Here is a 12999-nt window from a genome sequence, read left to right as displayed (position 1 = left end):
TTTTTTTCTTTCCCAGCCAGCCGGGGGTTAACCACATCCATCCCGGGAATTTTTCCTGGAATCTTTGATTTTTAATCCCATTCTTTTTTTCCCAGCCAGCCAAGGGTTAACCACCTCCATCCCGGGAATTATTCCCGGAATCTTTGATCTTTTCTCCCATTTTTTTTTTCCCAGACAGCCAAGAGTTAACCACACGCTTCTGGGATTTTTTCATGGAATTTCTGATTTTTTTCTCCCTCTTTTTTTTTCCCAGCCAGCCAAGGGTTAACCACCTCCATCCCGGGAATTTTTCCCGGAATCTTTGATCTTTTCTCCCCTTTTTTTCCCAGTCAGCCAAGGGTTAATCACCTTTTCCCGGGAATTTTTCCTAGAATCTTTGATTTTTAATCCCATTATTTTTTTCCCAGCCAGCCAAGGGTTAACCACCTCCATCCCGGGAATTTTTCCCGGAATCTTTGATGTTTTTCTCCCACTTTTTTTTTTCCCAGCCAGCCAAGAGTTAACCACACTTTTCTGGAAATTTTTCATGGAATTTCTGATTTTTTTCTCCCACTTATTTTTTTCCCAGCCAGCCAAGGGTTAACCACTTCAATCCCGGGAATTTTTCCCGGAATCTTTGATCTTTTCTCCCCTTTTTTTCCCAGTCAGCCAAGGGTTAATCACCTTTTCCCGGGAATTTTTCCTAGAATCTTTGATCTTTTCTCCCTCTTTTTTTTTTTCCCAGCCAGCCAAGGGTTAACCACCTCCATCCCGGGTATTTTTCCCGGAATCTTTGATCTTTTCTCCCATTTTTTTTTTTCCCAGACAGCCAAGAGTTAACCACACGCTTCTGGGATTTTTTCCTGGAATTTCTGATTTTTTTCTCCCACTTTTTTTTTCCCAGCCAGCCAAGGGTTAACCACCTCCATCCCGGGAATTTTTCCTGGAATCTTTGATGTTTTTCTCCCACTTTTTTTTTCCCAGTCAGTCAAGAGTTAACCACCTCCATCCCGGGAATTTTTCCTGGAATCTTTGATTTTTAATCCCATTATTTTTTTCCCAGCCAGCCAAGGGTTAACCACTTCAATCCCGGGAATTTTTCCCGGAATCTTTGATCTTTTCTCCCCTTTTTTTCCCAGTCAGCCAAGGGTTAATCACCTTTTCCCGGGAATTTTTCCTAGAATCTTTGATCTTTTCTCCCTCTTTTTTTTTTTTCCCAGCCAGCCAAGGGTTAACCACCTCCATCCCGGGAATTATTCCCGGAATCTTTGATCTTTTCTCCCATTTTTTTTTTCCCAGACAGCCAAGAGTTAACCACACGCTTCTGGGATTTTTTCCTGGAATTTCTGATTTTTTTCTCCCACTTTTTTTTTTCCCAGCCAGCCAAGGGTTAACCACCTTTTCCCGGGAATTTTTCCTGGAATCTCTGATTTTTCTCCCACTTTCCCAGCCAGCCAAGGGTTAACCACCTCCATCCCGGGAATTTTCCCCTCCCCAACCGGAATCTTCCTGATTTTTCCTCCCCGGGAATCCGCAGCGCTGCCAAAACCCTCCAATCCCAACTGGGAGCGTTTCTTCCCTAAAAAAAAACCCCAAAATTCCCAAAATTCCCCAAACCCCATCCCAGCTTTTCCTGCTTTTTCCGTCTCCTTCCCGGCCCGTGCGGGGAATTTTGGGATGCGCTGCGCAGCTCCCGGCCGTGGGCGCGGAATGTCAGCTCAAGGATTTCTAATTCCAGCCCCGTTCCTCCCTCTCCGCCTCTTTCCCATCCCCGTTTTCCTGGAATTCCACGGGTTCCATCCCGGAGCTGCTGCGGCTTTGGGGGGTTGGGTCCCCTCCCTTCCATGGATCCTGGAATGGGATTTTTTTTTTCCCTGGATTTTTTGGGGGGAATCTCCTGATGGAGGTTTGGTTTTTATCCCATTTTTTTTTTTTTTTGTTTTTTCCCCGGGGGGGCGGGGGTTTGGTTGGGAATTGCTGGGAATTCTCAGGGATAACCGGGATGAGCTGGGAATTCTCGTGGGGGTACGAGCACAGGATTCCCAAATTATTGAGGGTGGGAAAGAATTCCAAGACCGCTGAGTCCACGCCGGGCCAAATCCTGGACCTGAGTGGAATTCTGGGAATTCTTTGGATTCCTCTAAACCTCCCCTGCCGAGGCCTGAGAGCCTTTTCCATGGAAAAATTCCCAAAAATCCCATCCCAGCCTCCCCTGGGCCAGGCTGGGACCCTTCCCGAGGTGCTGCCGGAATTCCGTGGGAAGGATTCCAGAATTTCCGGAATTCTGGCTGGGAAGGAGCTCAAAGCCCATCCACTTCCAAGCCCTGGACAATTCCCACCATCCCAGGCTGCTCCAAGATTTCCCTGGACATTCCCGGGATCCAGGGGCAGCCCCAGCTGCTCTGGGAATTCCAACCCAGCCGGGAATTCCTTCCCAAATTCCCCTTTTCCAATCTGGAGCCGTTCCCTGTGTCCTGTCCCTCCAGGCCTTTCCCAAATCCCGGCTCTCCTGGAGCCCCTGGAATGTTCTGGAAGCTCTCCCTGGATCCTTCCCTTCTCCGGAGGAACATTCCCAGTTTTCCCAGCCCGGCTCCAGCCCTTGGAGAATTCCATGGATTCATTCCCAGATCCCTTTCCAAACCATTCCCGGCTCTTCCCGGCTGCGCCGGCCCTTGAGCCGCTCCTTTCCCAAAGCCTCTTCCCAAACTTTCCGACCCAGAAACTCCGGAAACGCTTCGGGAATCTCCTGGATCCTCCTCATTCCAACGGCACCGGGGCAGGATCCACTTCTCAGACCGAAATACGGGATAAACCCGGATAAAAATCCCAGGATAAAAATCCCGGGATAAGAAATCCCAGGATAAAAATCCTGGGATAAAAATCCCGGTTCCCCTTTGGATCATGGCAGGTTTGGGAACGCTGGGATGGGATTTCTCCGTGTCCACACACGGATCCGTCCTCTGCATCCCAATCCCAAGGATCCCATCTCATCCCAGCTCTTCCAGAGACTTGGGAATGTCTTCCCCGCAGAATTCCCGGCACAATCCCTGAAATTCCCGATTTTCCTTTTGTTTTTAGGACCAAGGACCAGGTTTGGGATCGGTGGCACCAAAAAAATTCTGGAATGGGGTCAAGGAATTCCCAGGGATGGATTTTGGGATTTGGTGGCACCAAAAAAATTCTGGAATGGAGTCAGGGATTCCCAGGAATGGATTTTGGGATTGGTGGCACCAGAAATCTTTGGGAACAGAGTGAAGGATCCAGCAGAGATGGTTTTGGGTTTGGAAACTCCAGAAATTTTTTGGGATAAGCTCAAGGATTCCCAGAGATGGATTTTGGGATTGGTGGCACCAAAAAAATTCTGGAATGGAGTCAAGGAATTCCCAGGGACGGATTTTGGGATTGGTGGCACCAGAAATCTTTGGGAACAGAGTGAAGTTTTGGGACTGGGGACTCCGTAGAATTTTTGGGATAAGCTCAAGCATCCCGCACATCCAGGTGCCTCCTCCAGACCTCGTCCCGCTCCTCCCGAGCCCCAGCTCCGGCATTCCCGGTTCCAGAGGTGCCATTCCCACCGGGAACGCCTGTGGCTGAGACGGTCTGGGAATTCCTGGAATTCCCTCCCAAAATTCCCTCCTGGAATCCTCCAGGACCAGGCATCCCTCCAAGCCGCAATTCCACGGAATTCCGTGGGATACTCCAAAATCCGCATCCCACGGGGACCCTCCCTCCTCATTCCCGAGGGATTCTCCCGGGTTTTTCCTCACCGACAGACTTGGTCCGTGGAATTCCCTTCCGGAGGGACACGTGGGGCTTCTCCGTTCCCGCCAGGACCCCGGGATGCGCCATTCCCTGCCGCTCAAACAGGGACTGGAAGGGAAAAACAGGGAATTCCCAGTCCGGATGCTGCCGGGAGGCCGCGACGTTCCCACCTGGAATTCCCACGGCGGGAAAACGGGAGCTCTTCCCACCGGGATGGGCCCGGCTGGCCTTCGGCTTCCCGCTGCTCCGCCCCGTGGGATTCCAAATTTTGGGATAATTCCCATCCCAACTCTGCGCTTTTTCCCACCCGCAGCATTCCCGGCACAATCCCGAGCCCCTTCATCCTTCTCGGAGAATTCCGGCAGAATTCCGGCAGAATTCCGGCAGAATTCCAGCCCAGCTCTCCGGGCTCCTCCAGAGCTTCTCTCCCACAGCTTTCCCTGGGAAATCCAAGCGGATTCCCGGGCTGGGATGGGGATCCCGTGGAGCTCTGGATCGGGGTCTCCCAGGCTCTGCATTCCCGGGAATTCCACTCCTCATTCCCGGGAATTCCACTCCTGAGCCAGTTCTCCTTGGCACCACATTCCGTCCCATCCCTTTCCTTCCATTCCCGGTAATCCCAATCACCATTCCCGGGAATTCCACTCCTCATTCCTGGGAATTCCACTCCCCATTCCCTCCCCTCCCTCTCCCTCATTCCCGGCCGCCATTCCCGGTGGGATTCCCTCTGGCCCACATTGATCTCCTCAGTGAGATCCTCCGGATCCTTCCCAGCCCTCTCCTTCCATTCCTGGGAATTCCGACTTCCACACCCCCATTCCCAAAGAATTCCTGGGAATTCAAGCCAGGCTCACACTGATCTCGGCCGGGGTGATCCTGTGATCCCATTCCCCCATTCCACACCCCCATTCCCATGGAATTCCCGGGAATTCCCGCCAGCCTCACACTGATCTCGGCCGGGGTGATCCTGTGATCCCATTCCCCCATTCCCATGGAATTCCTGGGAATTCCCGCCAGCCTCACACTGATCTCGGCCGGGGTGATCCTGTGATCCCATTCCCCCATTCCACACCCCCATTCCCATGGAATTCCCGGGAATTCCCGCCAGGCTCACACTGATCTCGGCCGGGGTGATCCTGCGGCTCGTCGGGCGCTGTTTCACCGTGGCCGCTCTGGAATCGGCCTCCACCAGCTCCGCCCGCAGCGCCGGCTCCGCCGCCGCCAGGATCTCATCCAGCTTCTCTGCAATCCAAGGAAAACCAGCCAGGATCAGCCGGGATCAGCTGGGATCAGCCAGGATCCTTCCCTCCCCACCCCTAATCCCGGGATTCTTCCCGCCACTCCTCTCCAAGGAAAACCGGGATCAGCCGGGATCAGCCAGGATCAGCCGGGATCCTTCCCTCCCCACCCCTAATCCCGGGATTCTTCCCGCCGCTCCTCTCCAAGGAAAACCGGGATCAGCCAGGATCAGCTGGGATCAGCCAGGATCAGCCAGGATCAGCCGGGATCCTTCCCTCCCCACCCCTCATCCCGGGATGCTTCCTGCCGTTTCTCTCCAAGGAAAACCGGGATCAGCCGGGATCAGCCGGGATCCTTCCCTCCCCACCCCTCATCCCGGGATGCTTCCTGCCGTTTCTCTCCAAGGAAAACCGGGATCAGCCGGGATCAGCCGGGATCAGCCGGGATCCTTCCCTCCCCACCCCTCATCCCGGGATGCTTCCTGCCGTTTCTCTCCAAGGAAAACCGGGATCAGCCGGGATCAGCCGGGATCAGCCAGGATCAGCCGGGATCAGCCGGGATCAGCCGGGATCAGCCAGGATCAGCCGGGATCCTTCCCTCCCCACCCCTAATCCCGGGATTCTTCCCGCCGCTCCTCTCCAAGGAAAACCGGGATCAGCCAGGATCAGCTGGGATCAGCCGGGATCAGCCAGGATCATCCAGGATCCTTCCCTCCCCACCCCTCATCCCGGGATGCTTCCTGCCGTTTCTCTCCAAGGAAAACCGGGATCAGCCAGGATCAGCCGGGATCAGCCGGGATCAGCCGGGATCCTTCCCTCCCCACCCCTCATCCCAGGATCCTTCCCGCCGTTCCTCTCCCCTCCCAGCTCTTTTCCATGGATTTGGATGTTCCCACCCCACGGATGCGCCACATTCCCAGTTCCTCACAGATTTTGGGTTTTTGGGATCAGCCGAGTCTGGCCAGGAGGGAGGGAAATCCCGGGAATTCCAGGACATGGAGATGTCCGTGGGAGTCACGAGGCTCTGGCACATCCAGAGTTTATTTGGGATAAACCAGGATATTCCCAGCCCGAACGGACTCGGCTCCTTGAACGATCCCAACTTTCCGTGTCCGGGCCGGGATCCGGTGCCCACGGACATCGGGAATATCGGGAGAGCCGCTCAGGGAATTCCCAGCTCAGGGATCCATCCATTTATCCCTCGGGAGCACCGGGACCCATTCCCTTGGGAATCGCAGGGATATGGGAATGGGCAGGAGGATTCATTCCCATGGATCCCTCCGGAGCCTCTGGAATTCCCGGAATGGGAATCTGGGGCTCAGATCCAGGTGGATCCGTATCCCAAATTCCTGTCCCGGCAGCTTTCCCGGGAGAGGGAGCGCGCGGCTCCAGCCGTGTCCGGGTGGGAATTACTCCTGGGATTCTCCCGGAGCCCGGCTGAAGCTTCCATGGGATTGTGGAATCATGGAATGCTTTGGGTGGGAAGGAACTGAAAGCTGGTCCCATTCCATGAGACTCCTTCCCGTTATCCCGGATTTCTCCAGCCTGGCCTCGGACATTCCCGGGATCCAGGGGCAGCCACAGCTGCTCTGGGAATTCCATTCCAGCCGGGAATTCCCAATTCCCAACATCCCACCCCCATCTCCCCTTTCCCAGGGAATTCCCTCCATTCCCTCTCTCCAGCCCTGCCCCGGCTCCGCTCCAGGAAGGAATTTTGGGATCCAGGGGTTTCCCTGGGAATCTCGGCACTGCAGGAAGGGTCTCCCTTCCCTTTTCCAGCCCCAGCTTCCAGAAAAATCCCTCGGGATGGATTCAGAGCCTCCCAAATCCCGGAATGGTTTGGGATGGGATCCAGGGACCCTCAATCCCACCCCATTCCAATCCCACCATCCCAGGCTGCTCCGAGCTTTCCTTGGACATTCCCAGGATCCAGGAGCAGCCGCAGCTGCTCTGGGAATTCCAACCCAGCCGGGAATTCCTTCCCAAATTCCCCTTTTCCAATCTGGAGCCGTTCCCTGTGTCCTGTCCCAGGCCTTTCCCAAATCCCGGCTCTCCTGGATCCCCTGGAATGTTCTGGGAGCTCTCCCGGGAATCTTCTCCTCCCCCCGGGAAGATCCATCCCAGGAATCCTTGGGAAGATTTTTCCAGATCCCTGGGATCCTCTGGATCTGCCCGATCCAGGGAAAGGTTGGGAAGATCCCTCAGCCGCTTCCCATGGAAATTCCCACTGGATCTTCCCGGCTGGAAGAGCTGATCCCACATTCCAGGGTGGGGAAAAAGAGGGAATGGGAACCACCAGGACAGGAAATCCCGGATCGGAGAATCCCAGGATGGGAAGGGACCTCCAATCCCACCCTGATCCAACCTTTCCATCCAAAACTTCCCGGTTTTCCTGTGGCCCCTCACGCCACATTCCCGGCACTTCCTCAGGGTGGGAATATAGGGATAATCCCCATGGATCTGCCAGGAATATCGGGATAAATGGCATGGATCCACCGGGATAAATCCCTGGATTTGCCAGGAATATCGGGATAAATCCCTGGATTTGCCAGGAATATCGGGATAAATCCCTGGATTTGCCAGGAATATCGGGATAAATCCCTGGATTTGCCAGGAATATCGGGATAAATCCCTGGATTTGTCAGGAATATTGGGATAAATCCCTGGATTTGCCAGGAGAGGCTTTGGCTTTTTGGGATAAAGCCGGACACCGCCATTCCCGAGGATACCACACGGGACATTCCCGGAGCTGGGATCACCCCTGGGAATTTTGGGTTGGGAATTTTGGGATAAAGGATCCAGCAGAATCCCGTTCCAATTCCCGGCATTCCAATACCCGGCATTCCAATTCCCGGCATTCCGATTCCTACCGGAGCAGCTCCAGGACACCGGAGCCGATCCCGAATTCCCAAATTCCGGCTGAATTCCCCCGGGAACAGCGACCCTCGGGATACCGGGATTCCCGCCCCCCACCCCGGGTTGGATCCCGCTGGAATTTGGCGGGAAGGGGCGGAATCCCGGGAATTTCGCTTTCACTCACCCCCTTTCCTTCTCCTCATGGAGGCTTGGAATGGGAAACAAAACACAAAATCAACGGCACGGAACAATTCCCGCTCCCATTCCCAAAATTCCGGCCGGGGCATCCCGGAATTCCAGACTTTATCCACCGGGATCGCCCCCCCCCCCCGCCGGCCCGCAGGGATTTGGGATTGATCCCAGCTCCAGGCCGGGATCATCCCTCGATCTCCTGGTGGATCCAGGCTGGATCCTGCTCGGGATCGGCTGGAATTCCATCCCAAGGAATTCTATCTCAAGGAATTCCATCCCAAGGAATGCCCAGTCCAATCCCAGGGCAATTCCCCGCATCCAAATCCCTGGATTTCGGCACAGGAGGGATCCCGGAGCATCCGAGGGGGTGGGAATGGCAAGGAAAAGGTCGGGAAGGGCACAGGGGGTGTTCGGGATCCATGGAAAAGGGGGCGGGGATTCCTTTGGGAATTTCTTTGGGAATTTCTTTGGGAATTTCCCTTTCCCTGGCGGTTTTTTTGGGAAGGAGAGCGGCTCCGAGCCGAATCCCGGGAATGCCGATCCACAGGAAAAACCTGGAGCGAAGGATGGGAAGAGGACGGATCCCTCGTTTTCCCTGGAATGGCTTCAGCCCCTCCCTCGATCCGTGGGAAGGAGCGCTGAAATTCCCGGGAAAAATCTTCGGGATTGTGGGATCGGAGCTGGAGCCGCCTCCGGATCCTTCTCCCGGGATCGCTGCTCCCAATCCCGCTCCGGGAAAACCGGGAATGGCGGTGGAAGGAGGAACCCCGGGATCCGGGATGGGGAAAAAAAGTGGGAAAAAGGAGACGTTCCCGCCAAAAAAAAAAAAGCCTCTGGATTGGGAATAACGGTCTGGAAGCACCGGGAATTCCAGGGTGGGAATTCCAGGGTGGGAATCCAGAGGCTCGGGATGAAATAAATCCTGGATGATCCAGGCGTGGGATGCTGGGATCTGTCCCGACCCCGCGGGGAGCGGGAAAAGGCTCGGAAAACCGGGAAGGGAACGGAAATCCGGAGGGAACGGGAAAAAAACAGGGATGGGTTGGGAAACAGGGAGAGGAAAACGGAGAGCTTGGGAAAAGCGGGAATTAAAAAAGAGGGAGGGAATGGAAAACTGGGAGAGCACGGAAAACCGGGAAGAGCTTGGAAAAACCACGGAGAGCGTGGAAAACAGGGAGGGTTTGGAAAACCGGGAAGGACATGGAAAAACCAGGGAGAACATGGAAAAACAGGGAGAGCATGGAAAACAGGAACAGCTTGGAAAACCGGGAAGAGCATGGAAAACCAGGGAGAGCACGGAAAACAGGGAAGAGCATGGAAAATCAGAAGGAATGGAAAACCAGGAAGGGCTTGGAAAATCAGGAACGGCTTGGAAAAACCAGGAAGAGCTTGGAAAACCAGAAAAAAAACATGGAAAAACCAGAAAAAACTTGGAAAAACCAGGAAGAACATGGAAAAACAGAAAAAGCATGGAAAAAGCAGGAAGGGCTTGGAAAAACCATGGAGGATATGGAAAACAGGGAGAGCGTGGAAAACCAGGAAGGACTTGGAAAATCAGAAAGGGCTTGGAAAATCAGGAAGGGCTTGGGAAACTGGGAAGGGCTTGGAAAACTGGGAAGGGCTTGGAAAACTGGGAAGGGCTTGGAAAACTACGGAGGGCATGGAAAAACCATGGAGAGCATGGAAAACCAGGAAAAGTGTGGAAAAACCAGGAAAGGCACTGAAAAGCCAGGGAGAGCATGGAAAATCAGGAAGGGCTTGGAAAACAGGGAAGGGCATGGAAAAACCAGGGAGAACATGGAAAACCAGGGAGGGCATGGAAAACCAGGGATAGCATGGAAAATCGGGAAGGACTTGGAAAACTGGGAAGAGCTTGGAAAACCGGGAAGGGCATGGAAAAACCAGGGAGAGCTTGGAAAACCAGAAGGAATAAAAAAAGAGGGAGGGCATGGAAAAAACCAGGAAGAACATGGAAAAGCAGAAGGAATGGAAAACCAGAAAAAGCATGGAAAATCAGGAAGAGCTTGGAAAACCAGGAAGGGCTTGGAAAACCGGGAAGAGCGTGAAAAACAGGGAGAGCATGGAAAACCAAGGGAAACACGGAAAACCATGGGAAAAAGGAAAACCATGGGAAACACGGAAAACCATGGAAAAACGGAAAACCAAGGAAAACATGGAAAACCATGGAAAAAAAAGAGGGAACGTGGGATCCTGCTGAGGCTCCAGGGTGCCACGGCCACATTCCCACATGGAAAATCCCAGATTCCCACAGGAGCCGGGAATTTCCTGGGAATTGGGATCCCTCCGGGGATGAAGCGGATCCGGGAAAAGGGAAGGGATGGAGCGGGATCGGATCCTGCCCCTCCCGGAGGCCGCGAGGGCTGGGAAAAACAAGGAATTCCGGCGGCGGGAAGCAGGGAATGGTGGGAGTGGGGAGGATTTCAGGGAATCTGGGAATGTGGAGCAGGATTGGAAAGCAGCCGGGAATGTGAGAGTGGCAGCGGGATGGGGGGGATGGAGAAATCCTGGAGCAATCCTGGAATTCCAGAGCTCTCCTGGGGCTCTCTTGGAGCTCTCCTGGATCTGTCCTGGAGATCTCCTGGAGTTTTCTTGGAATTCCGGAGCTCTCCTGAAATTCCAGAGCTCCCCTGGAATTCCAAAGCTCTCCCAGAGCTCTCCTGAATCTATCCTGGAGATCTCCTGGAGTTTTCTTGGAATTCCGGAGCTCTCCTGCAATTCCAGAGCTCTCCTGGAATTCCAAAGCTCTCTCGGGGCTCTCTTGGTGCTCTCCTGGAGTTCTCTTGGAATTTTGGAGCTCTCCTGGAATTCCAGAGCTCTCCCAGAGCTCTCCTGGAGTTCTCTTGGAATTCTGGAGCTCTCCTGCAATTCCAGAGCTCCCCTGGAATTCCAAAGCTCTCTCGGGGCTCTCTTGGAGCTCTCCTGGAGTTCTCTTGGAATCCTGGAGCTCTCCTGGAGTTCCCTTGGAATTCTGGAGCTCTCCTGGAGTTCTCTTGGAATTCTGGAGCTCTCCTGGAGTTCTCTTGGAATTCTGGAGCTCTCCTGGAATTCCAGAGCTCCCCTGAGGCTCTCCTGGCAGGGTTTGGGATCTGCCCGGAGATGGGAAATAAAAACCTGGTAATGCCGAGTGTGGGAAAGGAGGGAGAGGAGAGAGGTGAGGAGCAGGGAAAGGAGCTGGGAATGGAGATGGGAATGGAGCAGGAATAGGGAATGGAACAGGAATAGGGAGAGCAACAGGGAATGGAGCAGGGAAAGGGAATGGAGCAGGGAATGGAGATGGGAAAAGGGAAAGGAGCAGGAACAGGGAATGGAGCAGGGAAAGGGAAAGGAGAAGGAATAGGGAATGGAGCAGGGAATGGAGTGAGGAAAGTGAGGAGAGGAGCAGGGAATGGAGTGGGATCAGGGAATGGAGCAGGGAAAGGAGATGGGAATGGAGCAGGATCAGGGAATTGATCAGGGAATGGAGATGGGAAAGGAGCAGGGAGAGGAGTAGGGAATGGAGCAGGAACAGGGAATGGAGATGGGAAAGGATCAGGGAATGGAGCAGGAACAGGGAAAGGAGCAGGAATAAGGAAAGGATCAGGGAATGGAGCAGGAACAGGGAATGGAGCGGGAATAGGGAATGGAGCAGGGAATGGAGCAGGGAATGAAGTGAGGAGAGGAACAGGGAAGAGGAGCAGGAGGAGCCGGTGCAGGGAAAGGAGCAGGGAATAGGGAGAGGAACAGGGAATGGAGCAGGAATAGGGAATGGAGCAGGGAAAAGAGCAGGAACAGGGAATGGAGATGGGAAAGGAGCTGGGAATGGAGCAGGATCAGGGAATGGAGCAGGAACAGGGAATGGAGCTGGGAATGGAGTGAGGAAGGTAAGGAGAGGAGCAGGAGGAGCCAGAGCAGGGAATGGAGATGGGAATGGAGCAGGGAAAGGGAAAGGAGCAGGAACAGGGAATGGAGCAGGGAAAGGATCAGGGAATGGAGCAGGGAATGGATCAGGGAATGGAGCAGGGAATGGAGCAGGGAATGGGAAAGGAGGAGGAATAGGGAATGGAGCAGGGAAATAAGTGAGGAAAGTGAGGAGAGGAGCAGGGAATGGAGTGGGATCAGGGAATGGAGCAGGAATAGAGTGAGGAGAGGAGCAGGGAAGAGGAGCAGGAGGAGCCGGTGCAGGGAAAGGAGCCGGGAATAGGGAGAGGAACAGGGAATGGAGCAGGAACAGGGAATGGAGCAGGAACAGGGAATGGAGCAGGGAATGGAGCTGGGAATGGAGTGAGGAAGGTGAGGAGAGGAGCAGGAGGAGCCGGACCAGGGAAAGGAGCTGGGAATAGGGAGAGGAACAGGGAATGGAACAGGAACAGGGAATGGAGCAGGGAATGGAGCTGGGAATGGAGTGAGGAAGGTGAGGAGAGGAGCAGGAGGAGCCGGACCAGGGAAAGGAGCTGGGAATAGGGAGAGGAACAGGGAATGGAGCAGGGAATGGAGCAGGGAAAGGAGCAGGGAATGGAGACGGGAAAGCAGCGGGGAAAGGGAAAGGAGCAGGAATAGGGAATGGAGCAGGGAAAGGAGCAGCAGCAGGGAGAGGAATAGGGAATGGAGCAGGGAATGGAGCAAGGAATAGATCGGGGAATGGATCAGGGAATGGAGCTGGGAATGGAGCTGGGAATGGAACAGGAATAGGGAATGGATCAGGGAATGGAGCTAGGAATGGAGATCGGAAAGGAGCAGGGAATGGAACAGGAATAGAGAATGGAGCTGGGAATGGATCAGGGAATGGAGCAAGGAATAGATCGGGGAATGGAGCAGGGAATGGAGATGGGAATGGAGCAGGGAATGGAGCAGGAATAGGGAATGGATCAGGGAATGGAGCAGGGAATGGAGCAAGGAATAGATCAGGGAATGGAACAGGAATAGAGAATGGATCAGGGAATGGATCAGGGAATGGAACAGGAATAGAGAATGG

At 54.2% G+C, this 12999-nt stretch overlaps 1 protein-coding gene across 4 annotated transcripts in view; it reads right to left on the bottom strand.

Annotated features, from left to right (window-relative positions):
- SHANK3 (SH3 and multiple ankyrin repeat domains 3) overlaps window positions 1–12999 on the bottom strand; it is a 158855-nt gene that overhangs the window by 29192 nt on the left and 116664 nt on the right. For 3 of the 4 annotated variants that reach the window (XM_088054770.1, XM_088054774.1, XM_088054773.1), the window contains 3 exons: window positions 8020–8043; window positions 4856–4983; window positions 3747–3849 (listed from right to left, as the gene is read on the bottom strand). In XM_088054770.1, the coding sequence (XP_087910896.1) occupies window positions 3747–3849; window positions 4856–4983; window positions 8020–8043 (255 nt within the window). The remainder of the gene's footprint in view (window positions 1–3746; window positions 3850–4855; window positions 4984–8019; window positions 8044–12999) is intronic. The other variant, XM_088054771.1, reaches the window with a different exon arrangement.

This window comes from Pseudopodoces humilis, chromosome 5 (genome assembly GCF_049639895.1).
Source record: "Pseudopodoces humilis isolate 2021_Gansu_Grassland_sample_001 chromosome 5, ASM4963989v1, whole genome shotgun sequence".
In the NCBI taxonomy this organism is placed as follows: domain Eukaryota; kingdom Metazoa; phylum Chordata; class Aves; order Passeriformes; family Paridae; genus Pseudopodoces; species Pseudopodoces humilis.
This window is presented reverse-complemented; position numbering and strand designations above follow the sequence as displayed.